Here is a 27142-nt window from a genome sequence, read left to right on the forward strand (position 1 = left end):
ACTTGGCTGTACTCATCAGGGGACTGACACCAGATTCTTGGAACAACATATGGAATCGTAGGTGGATTGTCTCCCCGAGAGCAGTATACCTGGGGTTACTAGAATCAGTCGATAAAGCTTTTCTAGCAGAAAAATGGTTTAAATCTCCTTCCTTCCACCTTCCTTCTGCAACCAACAATCCTGTTTGAAAGATCAGCATCAACGTGAGCATCAACTTATGGGACAAACCTCAGTAAATCTGCTTTTAACAAATACTCTGTCCAGGAGTTTCTGTGGAAAAACCTGCATTCAACTCCCACTGTCCCTTTGAAATGTACTTCGTGGTATACCTGAGTTTAAATTCACTAAGTAGAACAGCTTTTCTTTTACTCAGGATGGTGCCACAGTTAACACATGACAAGCCAGCTTTTCTGAAGTAAAAAATGTTAGAGTTAAAAATCTGTGAAGAAAAAACAGAGGGCAACACATAAAATATGAGCCATAGTTTACAGCTGTACACATGCTCAGAGTTCCAGTCCACCAGCTTTTCACATCCTTTTCCAAATAAGTGTGTCAGTGTCTCCTGATGAGGGCTGTCTCTCAGTGTACATTGTAGCCTCCCTGCTTTTCCAGGTTTGTTAACCAGAAGTGACTATAGTCTATTGCCCCCTGGACCTCAGTAGAGGTGATACTTCCACAGCTTTACCACCTGCAAGAGTGATTTTATTACCCCCTAGTGACGCTACTTTCCAGAGGAAATTATTTTGTTAGGCACAAGTACTTAAATCATTTAGAGCCTGGCAACAGTATTAATGTTTCGTTCATTTACTGTGCTGGTCATGTCTGAATAGTTTTCTTTAAAACATTCATGCTTCCAAAACACCGCCTCTCTCAGGATAGTTCAAGGTGACAAGCAGAACATGTTTGTAACTTGTGTGTGTTCTCACATGCTCTAATTCTCTATGTGAAGAGAGGCTGTCTGTATCAGATCCTGTTTGCTATGTGGCATTCTTGATAATGCTATGAATTAGATTACCTTAAATTAGCCTAGTTTGCATCTACAGTTCATATTCTTCCCACTTGGCATGTTTTGCTTTCATTCAGACAATTTGTGTAATTAGAAAACTTCGGCTGATCCCCACTATATTGTGAGAATCGTTGAAACCTTGTAGCACATTTTGGAACTCTAGTAAATGTAGTAAATAGAAGTCTAGATGCACTGAAGCCAGTGGATATACTGCCACAAAGTTCAAGTCAATAAAACCAAATTACACTCAGTGAAACTGCTCCTTTCCTTCTTTTGTGCATCCTCAGATCATTCTCTCTGCAACAGTTGTTTTAGGAAGATGAGCAGGTTGTTCAATAGCAAGAACTGAATTCTGAAACAGCTCACTAGATGCATCAGGTTCTTGTGATTTATTCTAGGGCTCGGTCCCTGGTTGTGTGCTCCACATACATACAAGGTTGGATCCAGGCTCCACTCTGGACCCCACGTTTGCAAGAAAACCTGGCTACTGTTGAGAGGATAGTTTGTTCCAGTGTCCATTTGCTAGAGACAACATGAATACTAGTGTATCTGAACTGATTAGCTCATGAAAAGGGCTCAGTCCCTAGCATGTTATAGTGAAGATGCTACGGAAGCAGCCACTGTGTTCTGGCTAAGGGGACTGGCCATTTTTCAGCAAGGATGTTTGAATGAAATCTTGTGATTGTCTCAGCCATTTGTGTAATTTCACTACTATTATCCAAAAAAAACATTTCCAAAGTTTCTGAGGTCTGCTTCAATAAAATGCAGAATTGTGATGGAAGAAAACTGTGATTGCAATTACACTGAGAAATGTTGCTCAAATCGGCAAGATATGATATGACATTTCACCCTCAAAAAAATTAAAATAGAACTGATCATGAAAAGACACAGATGCATTAAATAAAAAAAACAGACCCAACAAAGCCAAAACCACAAGATTTTTGTTCCCATTCTCTTTAATGAGGTCAACAGGGAATTTTTGCTCTTGTAGAATCATTATGGGTTTCAGCTTCTAGCATCTTTGCATTCCTCCCAATAAGACCACTATATAGAAGAAGTAGTAATGTGCTCAGTGCAATGATAGTAGAGTAATAGCTTCTTTAAAAGGCCTGGAGTTTAAGATTTCTAGAAGAGCAGACAAAGTTTGACAGGGAAATAGCAGGAAAATCATAACTTTTTATTTCATACTATCAGGAGCTAACTGATCAAATTACACAGATAGGAAACATTACAGAAGAAATACACTTCTGTAACTGAAAACAGAATACATTATAATTAGAATGAGGCATTACCAATAAGTTGTAAAAATTAGACTTCAGTAGAAGAAAATAGAAGGTGAAGGGAAATCTCATTTTGGTTTTCCAACATTCACGTTTTAAATATTTACTTCATTTTTCACCTCTGCTGGTAATAAAACAGTGGTCCGCGTATCTCTGTTGCGTGACCATGCAGGCTAGTCAGGCCAGATCAGTGACTCGATGTAGGATTAAAAGAGCTGGGCAGATACATTAAGTCATTGGGAGAAGAATTTGAGCACTGAAAAAGAGATATATTAAGTAGGATACTGTTCTTTCCTTTTAAATTTTGTTCTTTGGAACTGGTTGTTAGGATTCATTCCTAGACTTAAGTCAGAAGAGATGTAGGATTTCAAGTAAATTAAATGAATATAAAATCTTCAGTTAAATAACAGAAAACAGGGAACTTATACATAAAGTGTAGAATCTCTAGTGTCTAATGGATTGAATACACATATCTTAAGCATGTGTGTTTGGTAAAAAGAAATCCAGACACTGGATCAGTAGTAATAATCTCAAATTCGAATCTACTATAAACTCATTTAATCCTATTATAAATATTAATTTACAAACAATTCACAAACATGTAATTTTAGTATTCACCCAGCGCTACATTCCAGAGGGGTTTATTTGCTATTTTTGAGCAATTGCCAAATTCTTATTTCCTCTTTAGGTCCTCTTTAGAATTTTAGAAATATGTAACTGCAAATTCAGGAAATCCAATACACATCTGATCAATCAGATTTTGACTCACTTACCCAAGCTGCCACCTTCTAGGTAGGATGTGCTAAAAAAAGAAATGAAACCTTATACTGGTAGTATTACAATACTGTCGTGAATAATTAAAACAAAATGTCATGAAAGACAAAGGTTTCCTAAAACTGGCACAGACTTATTTGAATAATGCCCTGGAATAAAAAGGTTAAATGTATGTCAGTGATATGTGATTAGTATCATACAATACTGTTCATGCTACTTATCATGCATCTGTCTCTAAAAGATTATGACATGTTGAAGTTATCGAAATGGGTGTGTTTATATAAAACCAACAGTGATATGTAGTAGAGATGACAGCTTTTTGAAGATCATACAAAAATAGAACAAAAAGATATACTTCATAGAGACCAAGAAGGAACATGTTTCTGTAGATTTTTTTTTAAACAAAAAGAGAAGAGAGTAGAAAATACAATGCTTGTGACATATTTTTTAGCATAATAGTTGCTCCTAGATAGTTGCACTAGCTGGGGTGTGTTGTTAATAGTTAGGTGGTTAATTTTAGAATTGCCCAGAAAGTCTTGAGACCGAAAGCTTGCATGACGAGGAAACAATATTTTGTAAAGTCTTTAAATGTGCTAGCTGGAAAACAGTGTTTAGACTGTCTAATAATGGTAACCTTGGGGTAAGTGTCATGTATAGAGTCTGGTTTTATTTTACAGTTAAAGCTGATTTTGGCAGAAAGGCAAAATCAGAAATACTGAATACAAATGAGGTATTTATGACACCCCTGTAATCAGGATTTCTCTACACAATGAAATTAAGTCTGGCAAAGTGGTTCTCCAATAACTGTGCAAATAAAATTAAGTTAAATCAAAAACCATTTAACATTATTATCCTTATCAATTCTTAAAGAATTAACAGTTAGAAGTCAAAATCTAAATCATATCTTTTAATTGCTTATTCAACTTGAACAGTTACATACTAAAGATGAGAATGTCAAATGTGAGATATAAATATATATATAGTTAATCATGCACATTTAAACTTACAGTTGTAAGTAACCTACCACCAACTATTAACCAGACAGATAATTCACATGAGGTTTTTTTTGCAGTCACCATTAACATCTTTGTAACATATTTTTTCAGTGACTTAGAATTCTTTTACTTACATAGTGTGGTGTGTTTCTTTGCTCCAAGAGAGGTTGAATGTTAACTACTGCTCTTGGGAAAAGTGTAAGCGATCCTTTGCTTCCCGTGCTAATGGTCATCTGGAGATGGGGACCAATGGCTTTCTGGTAACTGAGCAAAGCAGCTTCCTCTCCATTCTCTCTCCATAAACAGAACTTGTACATCCTTAAACTTGATATGTATTGTCTTTGTGTACAAAAAGTAATAACATTTGCTAATCTTTGTGAGATGTTTCTAAGTTTAGTGGAAGAAAAGTTGCATACAAAAGCAAAGCATTAGGATTTAATAAAGTTTTTGTCAAATAAAGCACAATCAGTTGTACAGCAATATTATTCAGGCAGCTCACCAGTCATTTTCACAGATTTCTTAAGCAAGGAAGAATGATATTTTGGCAGCAGTGAGATATTTTAGCACTCCTGTTCTACGCAGATTCTTCCAGCACTTGCTGCCCACCAGGCATCCATACACTGTGGGTGTGCAACTACTCTTCCTGGCTAGCAGGAAGGGCAAAGACAAGTGTCTGATAGGACCTGAAGATATCTCCTTCTACGCTGCACACACTTAGAGGGTGTCCTGGAGCAAGTGTCTTTCTTACTGTGCTTTCGGTGTTGCTGTGTTTCATAGTGTTGCTACAATTTCCTCTGTCATCTCATTTCAAGGTATTCAACTCTCTGACTTTGTTGTCTTTAAAGCCAAAACATTCATTTGTATTTCTAACATGACTTAAAGTGAAACTTCACTTAACTGCCTTCTTATCATTATCTTAGATTTGTTTCCTTTCAATTCAAACTAACAAAATTGGTTATCACTAGAGGTTGTTGTTAAGATAAAGTGACAAGTTACCTGAATTTTATTTGCAGAATTTGGGGTGGGAGGGAGATGGGGGGAGGTGGGACAAGAGAAATGAGTGCATAGTAAAAGAACAGATGGGAGAAATCTTATACTTCATTGAGGCTGGTGCTCACTTCACTACCTAAAGAATGTCCCTTGTGAGAATCACAGCTGAAGTCTGTGTCAGGCTTTGCCCTCAAACTGTAAGAGAATTTTAGGCATAGCTTTGACCCCAAAGTTGTGAGTTGAACTGCCATATTTTTTAATAATTAAAGGAAATGAGAACTTTTAAGGTAATGCAAGCAAAAGCCCTCACATAAAAAAAAGGCTTCTCAGGTTGATTTTAAAATTCAGAAAATATTTTGATGTATACTATACAGCTTTGTTCTTTCATGCTTTTGTATATAACGTCAAAGTTTGTGCAATTCTAATAGGCAAAATATTACACAAAATCCCAAACCAGTTTTCTTTTCTTTCCAGAAGGATAATCTGGCTAATTTCAGACATAATTTTAGTAGGGAAAAGCAGCTCAGAATTTGTCAAAACTGTTATCTACTTATTCAGACCAAAATTCCAAACCTTAAAAATGTATCCAATTTTTGTAAATCCTTTACTGTCAACATCTTTGCCTGAGTTGCAGGAAAAAATGCACAGTGGGACTGACACAGCTAAAACAATAACACAGCAATACATACAACGTTGTTGGACATTCAGAAATGCCTGTGCATTAAGACTTAATTTATGTACTCATAGTAAAAATTTCAGAGATCAAGAATATTGAAAGTGACCAGCAGTGGAGCATTTAGTAGTACAAAGTAAATAATGTGTTAGGACATGATGATATTGTCTCATATTCCATATATTTTGAGACGGCAATTTTCTCATATGTTAAAGTAATCAATCCCACTTGCACTATAAATGTCAAGTACTATATATGAAGGTTAATGTAAATTTTCCCTCTTGCAACAAGAAAACAATATACTGTAAACCTGGAGAAGAGCCACCATATAATACTAAAATGTTTTCAACAGTTAAGCAGGAAAAAGCTGTCAACAACAGCAAGACTAATGATCATTTAAGCTGTTACAATAAGATTAGCAATGGTCCTTCTTTGACATATGCATGTGGTTAAAAGTTAATTTTACTGTGCATATTGACAGTCATCATCTTATGAATTCCTGTGCATGTGAATAATTATAATCAGGGAAGAAAGAAGATTATTTAAGAAAATTATGCATGTACATAAGCTTTTGCAGCACTTTATTTTTCTCTTGAAAGTTCTATGGCAATCTTCTTGAAAAATTACATTGAACCGTTCCTGCTGTATCTCTTGAATCCTTGTTTCAAATTGTGTATTATGAATATTGAAACTAATGCTACTAATTTTTAAGCATATTTTGCAGTCAATTCTCTTGCCACTTCTTTGTGGTGGTTTGACCCTGGCTGGACACCAAGTGCCCACCAAAGCCACTCTGTCACTCCATGTCCTCAGCTGGACAAGGGAGAGAAAATATAATGAAAGGCTCATGGGTCGAGATAAGGACAGGGAGAGATCACTCAGCAGTTACTGTCACAGGCAATACAGACTTGACTTGGGGAAATTAGCTTAATGTATTACCAATCAAATCAGAGTAAGGTAATGAGAAATAAAACCAAGTCTTAAAACACCTTCCCCCACCTCCCTCTTCTTCCCAGGCTTAACTTCACTCCCAATTTTCTCTATCTTCTCCCCTCCTAACAGTGCAGGGGGATGGGGAATGGGGGTTGAGGTCAGTTCAACACACATTACCTCTGCTGCTCCTTCCTCCTCAGGGGGAGGGCTCCTCACACTGGGGTCCCTCCTGCAGGAGATAGTCCTCCATGAATTTCTCCAACGTGAGTCCTTCCCATGTGCTGCAGTTCTTCACGAAATTCTCCTACATGGGTCCCTTCCACAGGGTGGAGTCCTTCAGGAACAGACTGCTCCAGCATGGGTCCCCCATGGGGTCACAAGACCTGCCAGCAAACCTGCCTCTTTCAGGCACATCTACCTGCTCAGCATGGGATCCTCCACAGGCTGCAGGTGGATATCTGCTCCACCATGGACCCCCATGGGCTGCAGGGGCACAGCCTGCCTCACCATGTTTTCACCACAGGATGCAGGGAAATCTCTGCTCCGGTGCCTGGAGCACATCCTGCCCCTCCTTCTTCACTGACCTTGGTGTCTGCAGGGCTGTTCCTCTCACATATTCTCAATCCTCTCTTCACCTGCAATTGTGCAGCTTTTTTTTGTTCCCCCTTCTTAACTATGTTATCCCAGAGGCATTACCACCATCGCTGATTGTGTTGACCTTGGCCAGCAGTGGGCCCTCTGGAGCCAGCTGGCATTGGCTTCTTACAGAAGCCACCCCTGTAGCCCTCTGCTACCAAAACCTTGCCACTCAAACCCAATATACCATTTCTTTAGTGATCCAATTAAAAAACTGTCTACCTATTTCCAGTATGATACCTAAAGAATAACTTAAAATTTATTCAAGTGTTTCTAAAAGCAATTCCAAAAAATAGATCTTTTTTTTTACATTCACAGTCAAGACAAAAAACAATAGGAAACCTCATTCCAAAGTGTTCTGATGGCTAGACTATTCACCAGGGTTAGAAGGAATCAACAGGCATGACTGCAAGTGTACCCTGTCACACCACTTTAGAGTTTGAACTAGGTTTTCTCATTGTCTAATAATTGATCTCTCTCTTGGGCTAAAACACCCCTTGACAGGAGACAGTAAGAACAGGCTGTCCAAGAATATCGAAGAGGCTGCTGGTAAATTCACTCCACTGGGGTGCGTCCCAAGCTCCTGTCTAATCCAGGTCAGGAGTGTGAATCTAGTTATATCCCTTTCTAAATGAGGGTCCCATTCACTGAGCTATTAGTTATCATGAGGGTTCCTCTACCTGTTTCTGTCTAATCATCCTCATCAGCAGTTCCAGCTTAGACCTGAGAAACCTCTACCAACAGAAATGTTACTTAAAAGAGCTCATTCCTAAAAGAAAACCCAACATAACTAAATTCCCCATAACATCAGTTTCAATCGATTACCAACATACACTTTGTCAAAAAGCCCCACCCACCCCCACTTAGGAAGACAAGAAAGCAGACACATTATTTGTTCTCACTGAATTTGTCAAGCTATAAGGTAACAAGTCAGACTGGCATCCACCGAGCACTTTAAAGAGGGACCAGATAAACCAGTTATCTGTAACATGGTATCAGATATCATGTGTACAAGCTCACATGTATTCATGTACTTTGCTTTCAGACTTGGCTAGAGGTCATTAAAAGCTTGGAAAATGCTGAAGAACTTCAAGCAAATTAACATTACTGTTACCTAAGTGTTAATGGGTTAAAAAAAAGAGGACAAAATCTTGGGGGAAGAAAGTGCATCAAAGGCTACTTAATGCAAATGTTCTTACCAGGATGTCCCATAGCAAAAATCACCAGCTGGCGGTGGGTGCTGGTGGGGCCGTATGAATTTTTGTTCTTACATGCTTCACTAAGTAACAGGTATTGGCCACTGTCAGAGACACGACACTAGAATGGATTTGGTCTGATCCAGCAGAGCCCTTATTTTATTCATTTTTCCTATTATCATACCTAATATCACATTCTGTCTTTACTAATCGGTAATTTTTGCCCTCTTGAAAAATATGGAAACACAACCTACACAATGAAAAGGCAAGCAGTATTCTAAGGTCAAGCTCTAAACAGTATTGCACAGCCCAAGTGGTGTCCACTCCACAGTGTGTAACAGCTTCCTAATTTACTTATAAATGAAGGAGATAGCCATAAACTCTAATAAGGGGAAAAGGTAATCACTACTGAAAACTAGGATGCAGGGCATAAAATCCTGAGATGATCTCAAAATCAACAGTGGAGGGCAATATGTGAGTTTACTAGATTAATTTCTTTACTTGAATGAGAAGGTCCCCTTCTGCACCTTCAGTTTGCTTGGAGCTTGCGGGCAGAACCAGAACCATCAGCCACTGACAGAAGGTGGAGTTCCCTGCTGTGAGAACACCTACAGAAAGGCTAAGCCACAACCACTTTCCTAAACTACAAACAGTGATAAACAGAGGGTGAAGAAAAGCACAACAATGCCTCTTACTCCAAAGCTGGATGCATTCTGTCAGGCATCAATTCATGGATATTAGTTTTCACTAGTATGGATGATTCCCCTGCTTTGAGGGAGGGTCAGAAAGGGAAGTCCTCCTGGAATCCCTGATAGGGTTCTCTATTCTTCCTTACACTGGGATAGATTATAACAAATTTTTCAAATTGGGGTCAAAATCGGAATCCAAAATAAGATAGCTTTTTTATAAGCATTTGTACCAGTCTACAGTGTGAACGAAATGTCTGCTAGAAGAAAAAAAGAAGCACTGAGTATGTTTGGACATCCTAAATGCAGAATTTGGTAAACTTCATGGAGTAGACTTCATTTCCCAGCTTTCTGCAGAGAAAACAGAACTCCTTTACACTGAAACTATCAGTGTCCTTAAGGGTTTGGATTGGTTGCTTATTTGAAAACAGAAAAATTCTTGAATACATTGAGGGGTGAAATTTTGGACAGGTCTGAATATTTTGATCCGGAGGGACTTGTCATCTTTCTACGTCTTCTAGTATCAAATTAAAAAATCACTTAAGTGGAGAAAGTAACCACTGAGAAGCTCAAGCTAGTGAACATTGAATAAATGTTTCTGCCATAATTTGTTCTGTGACAGTCCAAAGCTGAGTGCTTGCCAGGCACTCTGTGTTAATTTTACATGCTTGTGTGGTTCCCCTGCTATCAGCGAACAGGTAAGTGGTTTAAACTGAGCTGGGAATGTCTACATGAGCTGTGATTGCTGCATTGGATCATGTAGATGTACTTAAAAAATAGAACCTCTGCAGCTGTTTCATCCAAGAACTTTAAGCTAAGAATTTATGTTTCACAAATGGAAGTAGGAAGATTTAAAACACGAAGAAGAGTTTAAAATTTCTTTCTTCCAATTTCTGCTTCTCTAGGAGAGTTATTCTACCTTTCTTCTCTTTTGTGTCATAAAAGGAAAGGCTGTGTTTGTCTTATTTGAATCTGTCTATTAATCTTTTTAATAGAAAATAGAAAGTTACATCCATAAATGTATTTTGTGATATTACTTAGCATTATTTCAGTATTTTGTGCTTTTAATAAATCTTAATAAATAGTTTACAGCACATCTTAGTGAAGGCAAATGGATTTCAGGCATTCCACAAGCTATATAAAAGACAGGTATAATTGCAAATGAGGTAGCTTTGAGACTGCAGTCTTAGAAACAAACATTGAATACTTCATTTTTATATTTAAGTGTTGAGGCAGATGCTATTTTAGTAGTCATATTCTTTGAGAATGAGGATTATAGTCTTTTCCATGTCTTGACATAAGCAATTGGAAGGTTTGCAAAGTAAAGTAGATCAGATATAATTACTAATTTGCCTTTTTTACTTGAAGCATTTGCCACATAGATTTGTCTTCTATCTTCCTCTCACTTTACCATTTGTATGTCCATCCTTACCACTATCATTTAGTTAATACTATCACATCGCAGCTAGGCTACAACTGCTCTCACACCCTGTTTGGGAGCCTTTTATCTTTTGTTCCCATACAACAGTTTGGGAAATCATAACTAAAGTCTATCTGTTGCATAATGTGTAATTTTTAAAAGACGTGAGCTGTCTTGACATCTTGCTGTAGTACAGAGTTCATCAATATTTTCAAGCTGTAAATCTCATTTGAGAGGAAAATATTAAGTTTTCAGAAAAGTCAGAGAAAAAAAGGAGTGTCCCCATTGGCTCAACACTGGTCTCTACTGTCTTTTATTTCTCCTCAGTATCCATCTTGTTTCTTGTAGATATCTTTGTACCAATGCTTCGGCAGTACCAAGTTATTTCTGGATATGGCTAGTTTTTCACATTATAATTTTAATGTTGTTTTAAGAACTTACTGCTAACTGAAACATATCCAATCCATTACCACCCAGCCCAACCAAGGAAGAAATAAAAAAAGTGAATTTTGGAGATCACACCAAGATAGATACAAAGAAAGTAACGATTCAAAGCATTTTAAAAAATAGTGGTCTGTACTGTCAGCTTAGTGCCAAGTCAATGCTCCTTGAAATTCCAAACTGCTTACGTGTCAGCTCTTACTCTGCCTAACAGAGGAACGAACCTAGACCCAGCAAGAGATCAACTTAAATTCAAACACTTCTGTTAAGAAGTTTGAGCCATGTGGTGTAAAGAACTGAGACAAATCTAATGGGCTAAACCATGCTAGAAATACCTGCTATAAAGTAATAACGGCAAAATCCATTCACTGTGATTAAATTGGTCCATGAAGAAACATTCTTGCAGTAGTATGGCTGTTTGCATTTGTTAGGGCATCATCATAACATACCATCTGCTCTTTTATATCCTTCTTTATAGCTCTGACTTTCAGAGAGATGGTAGTGATTACCTCACATCTTCATTATATAAAAAGAGCTGTTTGCTAGTTCAGTGTTCAGAAAAAAAAAAGTTTTTGTCAGTTACTCATCAATTTGCTCATCTGTTTGTCCTATGCAACATGATGATTTCAAGTCTGCTGACACTTACCCAAGGGAGTATGATTCATGCAATAATTTTACTTCCTTCCTGCCTATTTCTTTTAAATTTGCTGGAACTTTAATATATCCCATACATATTTTTCACCTCAAACTATACTACAATTACTAGCACTAGTCATTCATTTCACTTTTAAAATCTTATTTCCTTATTTTAGATAGGAAGCATACTACTATTAGAAAAATACTTTAAATTAAGATGGCATAAAATGTTTGTTTCTTACTCTTAACATCCCATTCTTGCCAGGATACCTATTTTCTTTTTCTCTTCTCTTGGAAAAATGAACTCCTCCTTCAAGAATAAAGACTAATATTAATAGTAATACCTTTGTGTTTCTAGAGACCATTTTCACCAAGGCTGTAGAAGACTCTTACCAATGTGGGTTGTTTCCCCTGTCTCAGGAGGGAAACAGGAGTCATTTAGCATGCTCCAGGATACAGAGTCAACCAGCAATCTTCTGAATGAGTCTCCTGACACTGATTCCTGTAGGGTCTAGGGCATGATTTGTTATTGGAAGGAAACTCATCAGGGACTTCTAGGGGGAGCCACACAGGACTTCCCATTTCCACTGCAAGGGAAAGGCAGTCCAGGAAGAGATCACGCTGGCAGTGGTTTCTCTTTGGAGAGCTCACATCAGGTGAGTCTGAAAATACAGAGCAAAGTATTGATCCTGGCAAAGACACTCTTTGTGGTTGCCTGATTTGTGAGCTGAAACGGCCATGGCTAATTCCTAGATGAACTGAGCTGAGGGAAACATTTTGACTCATAAAGCACACCCTAATCCACAGAGTAAAGGAACAGGGAGTAATATCTTGTGGTCAGTCTCCCTCTTCAGCAGAGTGGTGGAAGCAGTGCATGATGTTAAATGGCTTTTAACTCTCAGCACTGACCTATTTATTAAGTGTTTGCTGTTGCCGAAAAAGAGTTTTCAATTCTCATGTTTTGAAGGGTTTAGAGGAGTTTCCAGCTTACATGAGCAACATAATTTGGGCCCCTCTCACAGGAGCTCTTGTGGAGGATCTTTGTTCACAGTAACGTGCCAGTTTCTTCCCAGAGAAAGCTGGCAGACTGTAAGGAATGTTTCTTTTTACTTCACTGTCCATTTCTCTTTTCCCTCACATAACTGTCTTCTTCTTTCCTTGTCCCAGATGTAGAAATGTCCAGTCACTCTCCTATTTCTTCCACTTGTCCCAAACCAGCCACCTCTTGTGCTTTTTTCATGCAGTTTTTCTTCTGCTTATTCTTTGCCTTGATTTTCTTCTTACCTTTTCCTTCAAACTAATGGTGTTAAAAAAAATACTTTAAACAAACAAAATAACATCTGACTTCAACACCTCGTTTCACACGAATTTGTTTCTATGCATGCCTCACTTCCAGTTCCATTCCAGCCCCTTTCACATTTGCTGCGTACAGGGCATCCTAAGGGAACCTACTGTAAAGCTGCAACTGTCCTTCAAGGTCTCTTATGTCTCAGTGAGTGTGACAGCCCTCACTTGGGCCTTTAAAATAGCATCTTCTTCTAGACATAGACAGTTGATATGTGGATCTGAGTTCACTGTTACCACACCAATGTTTTTTCTTCTCTTTCATATCAAACACTTCTTAATTGTGATTCTAGTCCTCTGCTAAAGCTTTGTTACTCTTAGCTATTTTCATGCCTCTAGAAAGGAGCTGAGTCACACCTGAATCCCCTGGAAGGAAGAAAAGGGGGGACTCTTAACCCTTCTTCCCCCATAAGAGATTTGTTGTTTGGAGACAGCACCCTGCCCCTACCTCTTCAAATATATTAGCTTGTTAAAGAGAAGAAGCTGCACTGCAATGCTGTAAGTTACACACAGACGCTCTGGAGGGACAGTGAAGCATTCAGAAAATCATGAGAAATTATTAAGTCATGATATAATCATTTTGTCTCTGGGCCAGTCCTCATGCTTTTTAAATTTGGGAACTGCAAATCCTGCCACATTTATGACACTAATTCTAGTAAATCTATACATAACAGCTCTGTAGACATTCTACTTCACCTCACAATCCTAAATCTACGTCATCAGACCTTTCAACCAGCTTGGAAGGTTCTGCACACAGTTAAAACCATGTAAACAGAGTTAATATAAGGCCTAAATTACATTACAGGAGTTGTCAGAATACGTTAACATGTCAAATTAGCCTATTTCCCAGTACTACAAAGCAATGGAGCCCTCTAAGGGTTACAAAGCAAACTGATAGCTTTCTAGCTAAGATATAATACAGCCAATTATGTATTTAATTGAAGCAGACATGTATATTCTCCGCTTTATCTTTTTTGATGAGTTAATACAGCTATAGTGTATCACACTTAACTGGGTTAAATTTAAAATGACTACTCTATAAGGGTATCTTCTATGATAACTATCTAAGTTAATGATATTGAACGATAACGGCTGTTGCCAATTAGAATTGAATTAATATGTGTCTACCTAATGGGCATACATACAACAAAACCAGAAGGCTTTGGTGTTGTTTAACTGAGTATAATATTCTGACTGGTCATATTTTGACCCATAACTTGCCAGGTAAATTAAAAAATAAGAAATGCTACAAATATTAACTTTAATGCAGTTAGTACACTTTTATCATTTTCATTCAACATTTTGTATGAAGTCTCAGCTAAATTTCTAAAAGAGGGTAGTTTTCATCTGAGAGGACAAGGTCTACGTCTTTCAATAGAAAGGATTTTTGGTGACATTTTTTAGCTATTGCAGTCTTGAATTTGTCAATATTGATATGTATTAACATGCACAAGAATTAAATAAATGGACAGTTGAAAAAATATAATAAAATACATTTTTCTGTAATTTTAGCTTACTTGGCATTTATTTTATATTTCTTGATCAAAATGACAAGTTGTCTTTAAGTGTGTTAATTTTACTATTCACTTTACAAATACACTCACTTGCAGTTCATAACACAAAAAAATCTGAAAGACTCCAATGTATTTCACTCCACTTAAAGTGTCAAAATTGTGAATTCAGAGTCTTTATGGGTTATTTCTCTTAACATAGAAGGCTTGAATGTCATAAATTCCATTAGTTTCTTCAGAGCTTGGAGAAACTTCCTCTTTTCTGTCACAGATGTAGAAATCAATCTCTCAAGTGTATTTCATTCAAATATAAAACTTGCCAAACTTTTAATAAACTTTATACAAATAAATGGTTTAGGGAACTACAGCCTACCTATAAGCTACGTGTTCTGTACATTTTCAAGTTCTTTTTCTTAGGTATCAAAGAGTTGCTGACAAATCAGTTTCTGAAGAAGTTCTATTTAGTAATATTTTGGAATACTTTTACTTCTATTTCAAAGTGAATTATGTGGAAATCGTATAACATTACAACTGTCGTTGTTTGCTCACATAAAAATGCAGTCTGCTAATTCTGCATGTTAAATTTTTTCTTCTTACAACATGGGGGAAGCAGAAAACTTGGATAACACACAGTATTTACTAATTAATTTGAATCTTGATAGTAAAAATCAATACACCAATTTGCTAGAAAGAAATTGATCTCATGAGCTTTTTTTATGAATTAGCTCTTCTTAATCAGAGGGATGTTGTGTCCTGCTTTTTGATAATTTCTGTAGAATGATTAGTCTTATTTAGAATTTACGGCCACTGAAACAAGAAGATAGATAAAACTGGACTGGTTTTTTTGTGTTGACTGTCTGATTCAAAGAAAAACAGACTGTGATTACTTACAGAAGGTCTCACTATCAATTAGCCTACAAAACCAACACCTTTAAGTAAAGCCACTAAATCTATTTCTAATCCTATTTTACAACACTGCTGTGGATCGAATGCATTTAAACAACCAAAAAGCTTACAGTTCCCTGAATTCTGCTAGAAAATACTTTGCCATGAAGGGCTGAAGACTTCATATTATTTGTTTGGTAGATCAGCCGCCTGATTTTTGTGGTGCTTTTGCTTGTGTGTACACCTTACAAATCACATTCTCTCCAGAGTGGCCATAGGAAACTGATTACTCTCACTAATCCCTAAATCACTGTGAAGAGTATGGTATCAAAGGCATGAATCTTGCAGTTATGGACCTAAAAGGATTCATGTCTTGTAGATCCTACTATATATTACTTCAAGATATATTATTAATGAGCTGTTGTGTAGATCATTACTGCAGACTGCAAAGGAATAGCACACCACTTCTTTTGTTCGTGTACTTACCCCAGTTCCACAGCATGATTACTTAAATGACTTGGAGAATTTCTAAAAGCTTGTTTCTCCCATATTAAAACCCTTCCAAGCTTAGTGTTCCTTCAGATCAAGGTGCATCAGTCCTAATTATATGAAAAACTTCATATACCCAGCCTCGATACCTCCTTGTCCAACCAAACTTCATTCTGCCTCTTGTTGGGTCACTGTGCAAAACCTTTTTCTCAGGTTTCTGCTGGCTCAGAATGGAGGAAAGGTATGCAAGATTGTATTTCTTTGATTCAGGGCTGGATTAACAAACATGTTACAAATGACACTTGGAACTTGTCCATTTTAAGAAATGTGCCTTGTTTCAATCAGTTCTGCTGAATGCCTTGCTAATTATTATAACATTTTCAGATGAAAGAGGCAACATATTTGATCCGGACATTGGTTTCAACTGGTTCTAACTCTGTACAGTGCCAAAGAAAACAGGACCACACTTTCAGTGGGACCACTTAAAGTCAGTGCTTGTAGCAGTGTAACACATGACCAGCTACAGCTCTTTTCCTGCCTTGATTATGCCTGTGAAACTGTATGAGAAAGGTTCGTACAGTTCATATTTATATGAAATAAACAAAAATATAGGAAATGCAGAGGCCTTCTTTTTGAGTCCTGTGAGATATTTCCTATTCAGTACAACACTGTCCTAGTTTTGCAGCAAAATAGTGGCATAAGTACAGCCACAGTTTGGAGGAACTGGTCAGAAGATAAGACTACATAACAGAGGTCCATAAAGCACATCAGTTTTGAGTTATGAGGCTGGTATTTCATAAACCTGCTGGGTTATAATTGCCTAATCTTTTCAGAGTCATTATGTGTACACGCATGCATGTTAATCACAGGAAGGGGACTGAAGTCCATTCGGACTGGAAGTCTATATTCTCGGCGGTGGTGGGTGGAATCAGAGCTCAGATGAATTCCAAGGGCAAATAAAAAACCAAGCTCAAAACCTGGTACACAAAGGGGAATGCCAAGCAGAGAACTCTGCACCTACAACTTCTCAAATGAAGTCATAAAGCCTCTGAACATTGCCAAGAACTGTTTGCCAGATTTTGGAGAAAGTCTGAAGTGATTTCTGATGCCCTGAGAACCTCAGCCATGACTAGAAGTGAGTGCTAGCCACGTAACATACTAAAGACAGACTTGGTAAATCACAAAGAAATGGAAGACATGCATAAGCTCTGTCAGTTCACAAACCAGCCTGCTTCAGTGAGCTTTCCTGCATACTGTTTTCACAATAATGTAATTGTTTTATTTTTCATTGTTATACTTCCTTTTAGCTGGTTGAAGACAGGATCCTCCATATGAAATGTCAGTATAAGTGAAAGGGTTATTTATTTCCTTGACACATTAGGAAGCTTTAAAACACAACTCCCCCCCCCTCCTGACTCTGGAAGCATATGCGCACATCATCCCTGCTACAAGTACTTTTTAATGTAGAAAGCAGGAGTGTCAGAAACATTTGAAAGTGACTGCAGATGTACCTTGGAGCTCTCGGTGGTTTAACCCCAGCCGGCAACTAAGCACCACACAGCCACTCACTCACTCCCCTCCCTGTCCCCAGTGGGATGCAGGAGAGACTTGGAAGAGTACAAGTGAGAACACTTATGGGCTGAGATAAGAACAGTTTAATAATTCACGCTACTACTACTACTACTACTGATATTGTAATGAAAAAAAAAAAATCGAAGTCACCACCTGCCAACTGACACCCAGCCTGTCCCCGAGCAGCGATTGCTGCCCCCTGCCCCAACCAACTCCCCCTGGTTTATATACTGAGCATGACATCGTATGATATGGAATATCCCTTTGGCCAGTTTGGATCAGCTGTCCTGGCTGTGCCCCGTCCCCTCCTGGCTTCTTGCACACCGGCAGAGCTTGGGGAGCTGAAAGGTCCTTGACTTAGTGTAAGCACTGCTTAGCAACAACTAAAACATCAGTGTGGTATCAACATCAGTCTGATACTAAATCCAAACCACAGTGCTATACCAGCTACTAGGAGGAAAATTAACTCTACCCCAGACGAAACGAGGACAACCTAGGATAACAACTTAGCTTTCAGAGGCTACAGTCCAAGCCTTGTCGGGCATTCCAAAGTGCTGCAGAAAGTATTTATGAAGCTACGGTGAAAAGCTCTACAGAACCGGCTCAAACGGAAAGCTTCGAGCCAGCGTTTGCGTGTGCGATAGTGCCATCCAGTGGCCAGTCGGGCTAGCTGTAACGATGTCTTCCCCGATGCACAGAAAAACACCAATATTTGTATTTTGTTGAAACTCATTAAAATTTTTAAAACATATTTATAAATATTAAAAACATTTAAATAGACAAATATACACAATATGTGAGTTTCCTTGACAGAGAAGCATACTTTGATATATTAATTATAAAAATGGTGTGTTCGGCTACAGTGAAAAATTACATTTCGCTTCTAATTTTTAATCAAGTTTACAATCAAAATAAGCAAAAATGTTTAGCTGTATTTAAAGAAACAGAACATTCCATACATTAGAGCTGTATTCTTTTCTACCTTGTTCACACAAAGAATTACTACTCCTTTTCCCGACATTCCCAGTTCCTATAAAAAACAGAGTTCAAGACTGGGAGCTTCTGGCTCTCAAAAACCATAAAACAATTCTCCATAGACTCTTCCTCCAGTTAGGATTCATGGCCACAGCAGATCTAACATAGCTTTTCTAGAGTAGACCCCTTCTTTTAAGACCCAGCTGATGAAAAGTAATAAGACCATCCTTCAAAGTTCTTTATTTAGAACACACACAACGATGCAGGGCTTGATTTACTGTCCTCCTGTGCCTTTGGGAGATGGGGGTATCCAAAACACCAATCTACTAAGCTAGCAAATACTCCTGAGGAACACATTCAAATTCCCTTATTGGATCTGTTCCATTTTGTCTAGAACACTAAGATTCATTGGACCAAAAAGAGGAGAAAATACACTCCAAGCTAAGGATATGGCGTTCCAGTGGATGTGGAAAAAGAGAGAATTCTAGGTTCTCATTCTTGGAAACTCATCTCAGTTATTACTTTTCCATAGGGAACAAGGCCAACTTCAAACTCCAGGAAGTTTGCCAACTAAATTCTGCTAATCTATCTTTTCACAGATTTATATGCAACAAAACTACTTTCTACTATGGTAAAGTTGCCAGGTTATTATTACTTTTTCCCTTTTAATGTTTTTCCATGCTGGCTGACACCATGTGCTGTTGTGGAAAGACATGTTAAGGAAGGCTAAAGATTTGAGTCACTGCCTGCAAGATACACAGAACCAGTAACAAATCACCTCTGTCTCCTCTTATGCCAAAAGGATCCAACTGAGCAGCAACCAGAGTTTCTGTATGCATGTTCCAAACCGAAATAAACAGGCTCTTTCACAAGCAACCTAAATTCAGATCTCCCAATTAAAAGCAAAGGTATTCCACCAGTCTTAAACATTTGGCTCTCATTCACTTATCCATACAAAATTCTTCACAGGCAAAACAGTCCCTAAATTAATGATGTAATTATTTTGGTTTGTCACCAAGAAAGCCCTTGTATTATGTTATTGCACTATCACTTCATAAATCCAGCCACATAATGAAGAAAAGCCACGCTTTATTTAATTTGCAGGGTTTCTCTCATGGTTAAAGACACCTACTTAAACTTTGTGCTGCTTAGGGCAGGGTTAGCTAGCGGACAACTGGGATAAAAGTTTGAGTTTTTCTGAAATGTAGAAAGAAAACGGGAATATTTTTCTGACAAACACATACGGATACTGTATTTTTGTGTTTGCAAAAATTTTTCTTCTGTAACTGTTACATTTACTTATTACAGTTGCAGTCATCAGGGAAGGTTTAAAAACACCAAGCCTGCAGTTTTGAGGTGTGCATTCTGAGATATTCGTCCTTCAAAAAAATACTGATGCAATTTTGGAGTTTGGAGCAGCTTATACTTTCATTCAGCAATACTTTTAGAAGACAAAAAAACCTGCATCATGTTCATACTTTCTAAACCAAGTATTATCCACCTGCTAGCTATCGCATTATGTCAGTGGTATCAGAAATCAACAGACAATGTACAGCTCAAATGGATTTGTACTTGCTAATTAAAAATAAAGTGCCTGCCACTCACACTTGAGGGTTCTTTGTTCTTCAACTTTGTTAAAGGGCTGTAATGCCCTGCGATCTTATATTAAAGAGGAAAATTACTCTGGTAATGCAACACAAAATGAAATACTGCCTGAAAGGGCAACTATACTGAGAGAAAGAGTAAAGAGAAGTTAAGCGCAAGATATTTTATTTCACTTGGGTAGAGATGACGTCTCTAATAAATCTTGTGCCAAGCAAGAGTAACACAAAACTGGGCAATATAGAAAAAATAATTTCTTTTATTTTGTCTGTTATGCTAGGAAGGGCAGTTCTAACTGCTATATGCCACCAGTTCCACATACTTACAGAACACAGAATTTTTATTTTTTTCCAACCTCACGCATAAGACGGACAACAAAATACTGAACGATTTGGGGAAAGTGTGCCTTGGGTGTACTAAGCAAGGTACATTGTTTTCCATTGCAAGAGACTTGCTGCTTAGCTGCTCTGAACCACCTCATTTACTGCAAATGAAATTCACACGTGCTGTGAAGCCAAAGGCTGTTGGTAACAGGTGGTACCTCAGTGTGATGAGGTACTACAGCTTTAAGTGTGCAATACTGTAACGATTGTGCACTGATATTGTTGCGGAGGAGTTCACAAGAGCAAAGTCAGGAGCACAACATTTATGTGGTCATGCTTAGGGCCATGTTTGAAGAACTGCATACCTTTCCCCCTCAAAAAGTTAAGAGCAAAGCTAGGCTTTTCTAAATCAGCCTGGGACAACTACATCTATCTACATAAAACCCAACAGGCCTGTTCCTTGGTCCTGAAGGCAGGTGCCACAGCCTATCTTGCAGCCAGTTACATCGATTCTGTTCGCTCCTTCAGAACATGGACTGTTCCCAAAAGGCACGTGCTACCTACCAGACCACTAGAGCAGTGTTAACGGAGAAGTGACAGTTGACACTACCGAACACCGCATCAAGAATCGCACAGAATGGATGATGATGGGGCAACATAGCAAGCCTGCATCTATTTAATTTGCTAATATGAAGTAGCCTCGCTGTCTGTAATTCTTGATAGAGCAACGAGTGAGGAGAGCCATGCTAAGTTAATCCATGGGAACAGTAAAGAAATGGAGCCTGGGCTCACACTGCACTGCCGTTCCACAGTGCTGTGAAGCCCTCCAGACACAGTTTAACTCTCTCCCTAACTGGGAGACTCGCAAACTGTGTATGCATATTCATCTGCTTATCTCCCTCAGGTCCGTATTTCCACTGTTTTGAAATAAATTTTAAATACTTGAGTAGTCTTCACAAATACTTGCAAGCTTAAACACATGCTAGTGTTCTGCATTTTTATACCCAACTGTTCTTCACATTAGCCCATGTTCCATTTCGTAGATCGTCTTTCCTGTGTCTTAAATTACATCTATTTTAGACAGAAGCTTAGGCCTCTGCACAAAGGTTTAACTGCTTCTAGATACAACTTTAGTAAAAGATATATGGACAGTCTTCCATTGTGTTCATTTCCCCCCCAAATTTCCTTAATCCAATAAAAACAGGTTACTCTGAGCAAAACTGAAGCCTTCTTCATTTTTACCAATTTTTCATGTTCAGTTATTTATTAAAAAAGTAAAGCATAAAAGGAAGTAATCTAAAAAATAGGAACAAAATTGCATAGAACAGTCTAAAGTTTCTTCCTTTCTGTTCTACAAATAAGCAAAAAATACTGTCAAGATTACATCAGTTTTAAGAAGAGATATTTATCTAGTGGCATTAAAATAATGAAATGTGAACTGGAAAAAATCCAGAGATCATTTTGAATTATACAAATAAAATACATGATTTTACCAAACTATTTTTTCTCATTAAAATTAACAAAAAAAAATCTTATTAAAAATTAATTCAAATTAACTCAATTTAAGATACAATGGATAATTTTATAAATAAAATGCCACTGGCACACAATACAGGAAATATAAAACTTGATTTATCAAGAAGTTTAACGCTTCATAGAAGCATGGATTCCTGAGGTATTCTGAATACATTCCCTCATTTACTGGAATTCACAACACATCTCCAATTGGCTTAAGAAGCAGAAGACTAGATACTTAATAAACAGACAACGAAGACAGTTAAAAAACACATAGGCAAATGGAAACTGACTTGAAGATTCTGTCTCATGCTCCCATACTAATAGCCTTGGTCATGGTGAGAACTATCTTACACTGAAGGGTGGAAAGATCTTTTGAGGCTGGGTTTCTCAATTTCATGACCCATTCAAATGTATTGTTAGACACGTGCTTTCTCCTAATTGTCCATGACCACACGCTGTGAAGCCCTCTTGACATGACACAAAAACATTGCTGTTTCTGGACAAAGATACAGAAGGCCTGATTACCTGGACAAGTATTATTACAATTATAAAAAAAACCCCAAAACCAACAGTGTTAGGCGCTTTCACTTCTTTTTCTCTTTTTCTGCTTTCATTCTCTGCTGTAGTATCTTCAGCTCAGTCATAACATTCAAAGTTCTGTAAACCCAGGTGACCTAAAAAATAAGTAAATTATTAAATTCAGCTAATTCACATACATTTACTTATCAATTTAATGAAAGCATCCATAAGAATGAACACATACATACCACAATTATAATAGTATTCACTAGCAGTGGTGCTGAAAATACTAGTGAAATAAACATTCCTCTTGAATCAAAGTATTGATATTTAGAAAACAGCCTGAAAGAAATAAAATACAGAAAAATAAAAGAGGAAGCTTTACTCAGTATAGTTCACATAACATTGTACTTTCACAGTAACTATTCAACATGGACATAGTACAGATTATCCTACTTTTTGGGATCCCCACGCACAGGCCAGCATTCTACTGTCTTAAGTCAGAGCAAAGAGACAGTCAATATCTCATCAGTTATTAATATTTATTAAATAACCAGTCTTTCTTTTCTTTAAGGTTTACTGTGCAAAACCTAAAAAAAACAACCACAGATTAAGTAATTTCCTAATGTGACTGCTTATCCTGGCGTGTCTGAAATGACTATTTTAGGTATTATGGTTACTCATATTGGAAAAGATAACAGAAATAATAAATGTAGCTAAGCTGTAATTTAGGTCTTGCATGCCTGAATTGGAACATGAAGACTTACAGTTAGATGGCTGCACGAAGTAGTGTTAAACACATACTTTCCAGTTACATCAATGCTTATTAAAATAGCCATCAGTCTAACTCGGGTACAGAGGCTTAGTGAAACAGGCTAATTTTAATGTTTTATGCATATATAAGTATATAAAATAGCAGTGATATTTTTGAAAAGTGGTGCTTAACTTCACCTTATTAAACATGAATAGCTACTAAATAAAACCCAACAAAAACAAAAGACCCCCCCCCAAGCTCACATCCTCTTCCCCTTTACCATTCCACTCTGCTTTTCTCATAGTTCTCTGACTAGTTTACAACTATCCATATAAACATAGATTTTAAGCAGTACAATAAATACATGCTAACTATTAAAAATTACCTTTTCTTATAAGCTAAGTGATAACTATGTTGTAGTGTATGGTTTTGTTCAAAAGTTTTACATCAATTAATGCAAAAGACCCTCTACATCACATTCTACTGATGAGGTGTGACTCTCTAAGTTAATGCTTTTTGAGAACGACATGAAAAAAGAACATTTTTAGAAGAACATTCATTTAAATGCAAAAATGAAAGTGGAAACATTTACCTCCAATTCATAGCTGCTAATTCATTTATGTATTCAGCAGAGTACACTAAGCCCACTGTACAATAAAAAAAATGTTAGATTCAGTAGATCTTTTAAAATACACTGCCATCAGTTCTGCCATGTATACTAGAGATGTATACATACCAGACATTAGAATTCCTTCATCCTCAGAAAACATTTAATATTTAATAGCACAAAACCAATTCTGATTTAAATGCCCCATAGAGTTACTAAGAAGTATAAAGTGATCACAAAACAAATCCACTATATTACAAACAAACATAAAATCCTACTCATCTGAGCTTACAGACGGAGCTCGGCATACAAATGAACAAAAAAAACCCCAAAACAAACCAATCAGTATTTTTTCTAGCAATCTTCTTGGTAACTGCTTCTAAGCTGTCTGTAAGAAATACCAGCACTCCCCAGAATTGGTATGGAATTAAGTTATCATTTTAGATGTTATGGTGTCACACTGCTATAGCTAACATTACTATCTGAAGTTAGGGTACTAGCTATATATAAACATTTTGGTGAAATACAAACTTTGTTTGAATAGCTGCATAACAGTATTCTGCTGCAGTCAGGTGAAGACTAGCATATTCTTACACAACAGTTACACACAATTTAAAGCCATCAAGACAGTAAGAAAATTCAGTGCAATCACATGTTTAACAGAAAAGCAATACAACTACAAAATTTTAAGTTTGTCCTTGTATCATTTTTCACATGCATTATTACAGGAGAAACACTAATTTGCACGCACTTTATCTGCTGCGAAGTATGAAACTGTGCGCTGTGCAAGTGCATACAGAAAACGGTTAATATTAAGAGACCAAAAGAAGCTATTTGGCAGTATTAGAAGCTTAAACAATGCACATGCCCTGTATCACCCGAATGCCAGCTCACGGAAGCACGAACACACGACTCACCCATGCAGAGGAAGTGCCCTATTTGCACCCGGTAGTGCTGGAAAGAGATGTACGTTAGCAGGAAGCAGAGGACGTGGAAAACCGCCAGCCCCACCAGCCAGGGCTCAGACCAGTCCGTCTTCTACGGATAAAATGAAAGATTAGGCTATGGCAGGAGAAGGAATGTCACCGGCCAGCTAAAGCGAGCACCCTTCCTCCTCCCGCACCGAAACTACAACCGATTTCAGTCACGGACCTCCCTCACCAGCCCGCCCCCGTCACAAGCTGGGGAAGGTGCGAGCACCCCTGCACGGGCTTTCCCCACCCTCGCCCCAGCCCCCGGAGGCGCGCAGGCACACACGGCGGCCAGGTCCTCCTCCGCGGGCGGTCACCCCAGCTCCTCACCGCCAGGACGGTGGTGAGCCCCGGCGGGCTCCTCAGGGGCTGCTCCATGGCGGCGGCGGCAGCCCAGAGCAGCGCTACCGCCGAGGTCTCGCGAGAGGCCGCCCAAAGGCGGCCGGCAGCCGTTGGGCGGCTTCTCGCGAGACTTTGGCGGCCGCCGGTGCCTCACCCCGCGGCTGGAGGTTCGGCTGTGCAGGGCGGTTGGTCGGCTCGCACGAGCGGGGCTTCCCGTGCCGCCCTTGTTCCCTCAGAGGGGGAAGAGATGGTGACTGCGCTCGTGTTTGGGAGAGAGAGCAACGGCGGCTTTCCATACCCCAGCGGCTGCCTCTCCTGAGGGTTGCACCAAGTCAGAACCATCTCTGCTACTTCTGTGAATGAAATTGACTTTCGTAAAAATAACCCTGCCTTTTCAGAAAAGGGGCAAGAAGCTCTAATTATGATTTTAGCATTTGTTAATGAAGTTATGAAGCTCCTGGGAGAGCACATTTTGTTACAATCTGCTCAGTGAAGTCAGGCTGGTGTTAAGGTGTTCAGGGCACTTTGCATGGGTGGCCCAGCATTGGTGTTGGCTTTTTGGTCTTCTCTTGGCGTCACTCAGTGTTCGGCTTCAGCTGCTTTAGGGATGGAAGCGCAGGAAAAATGGAGTCCTAAGCCTAGCTGGAGGTTTCTGACCAAAAAAAAAACCCCAAGACCAAACCCAGTTGAGCATTCTAGGCAGGAACTTAAGTGAAAAATAGGTTTTTTAAATTGAAAAAATGTGTATCTTAATTACTGTCCAATGGAAAGTAAGACTTTGAAAACATTTAACCTCTAATTTATAACTCGTTTTGCTAAATGTATGCAATGAAGAACCAACCACTCAAAGACCTATCACTTAAAGAGAGATTTCAAATTCAGATTTCTATCAGCTGAGCCAGGAGACTTCATGAATCTTAATAGAATTAGCTTTGTCAAACAAACCATACTGTCATATATAGCTCCACATTCTGCTTTCATGAAATTACATAGGAAAGGATCTAAAATCACATATTGATCTAAAGTTTAGGTTGCTGATAAATTAGGCTGGCTGGTGAAAAAGCCTACTTATGATAGGGAATTCCAAATGTAAATGCTGAATTATGTTTCTAATGGTAGCCCTGGACGTTCATTAGCAGATCTTACGGTACTGTACTACAGACTACTTGAAAGTGCCTTTTATACTTGCTGCAGGGGGAAATGCAGCTCTGATTCTCCACGAGAATGGAAAAGAACTTTTGATTTTGAAGTTCCCTACAAGTATGGGAAATGCTTCATTTATTTTATTTGATGAGTCTTTGAGTTAGCAGATAGCTAGATAATTTTTGATGGCCTTGTTTCATTAAGGACCTGAGATATAGGTTTGCTTTTGTGATAATGCATTTTTAGCTTCTGTCTTAAGAAGCTAAAGTGCTTTGCAGTGTAAGATCCATATTTAAAATATCTCTGAAAAATTATCTATAAATTTCTGCTGTCCTTGTGCTGAACAAACAATGTTCTTTACCATTTTATTCTTTGCATTGGATATATTAAAAGTTCTGTCTTTGCAGGGTGTGTTCTGTTGTAAACTGGATTTTGTTTACGAGGATGGGGTTGTCTTGAGCTAAGCTTTTCAGGCTTTTGTGGGTGAAACAGTTGACACTGGTATAAATTTAAACAGGCAGGTTCTTGGGGAAATGTTATAAGGAACTCTTGTCTTTAGACATCAATTAAAATATACGAAATACAAAATATAAACAGCTTATAAATGCCATACTGTGATGAGATAGGTCATTGTGACAGCAGATGCATCCTCTGATCTCCTGGTCAGAGGATTGTGGGATTGCAGCCTGCAGTTATTCTGCTGTCCTTGTCCGTAACATGCATGCTATCTGCCACTCAAGGATCTGAGGAGAGCTGAGATTCTCCCAGGGGCACACGGCAGGTGGCTTGGGGGACAAAAGGAAGGGTATCTTCTCTGTCTCCATTAGGGAGAGAAAAAGCTGGAAGACAGACAAGCAAGCTAGCAAATGGGGCAGCCCCTCGCCAGAGCCTTGGTCAAGGCAGTGGTAGGAGGTGGGTACC

At 38.3% G+C, this 27142-nt stretch overlaps 1 protein-coding gene across 2 annotated transcripts; it reads right to left on the reverse strand.

Annotated features, from left to right (window-relative positions):
- Positions 1 to 21928: 21928 nt before the first annotated feature.
- TMEM18 (transmembrane protein 18) lies at positions 21929 to 25169 on the reverse strand. 2 transcript variants are annotated; one of them, XM_064447975.1, is made up of 5 exons: positions 25067 to 25169; positions 24683 to 24803; positions 23751 to 23805; positions 22653 to 22746; positions 21929 to 22559 (listed from the first exon to the last, which is right to left on the reverse strand). In XM_064447975.1, the coding sequence occupies exons 1-5, from the start codon at positions 25112 to 25114 to the stop codon at positions 22470 to 22472; spliced, it is 408 nt and encodes a 135-aa protein (XP_064304045.1). In that variant the 5' UTR covers positions 25115 to 25169; the 3' UTR covers positions 21929 to 22469. The 2 variants fall into 2 exon arrangements, with proteins under 2 accessions (XP_064304045.1, XP_064304044.1); XM_064447974.1 differs by having other exon boundaries at positions 22468 to 22559; positions 22645 to 22746; positions 25067 to 25168.
- Between the last annotated feature and the right edge of the window lie 1973 nt (positions 25170 to 27142).

The sequence above is a fragment of the Phalacrocorax carbo genome, chromosome 3 (genome assembly GCF_963921805.1).
Source record: "Phalacrocorax carbo chromosome 3, bPhaCar2.1, whole genome shotgun sequence".
NCBI lineage: Eukaryota > Metazoa > Chordata > Aves > Suliformes > Phalacrocoracidae > Phalacrocorax > Phalacrocorax carbo.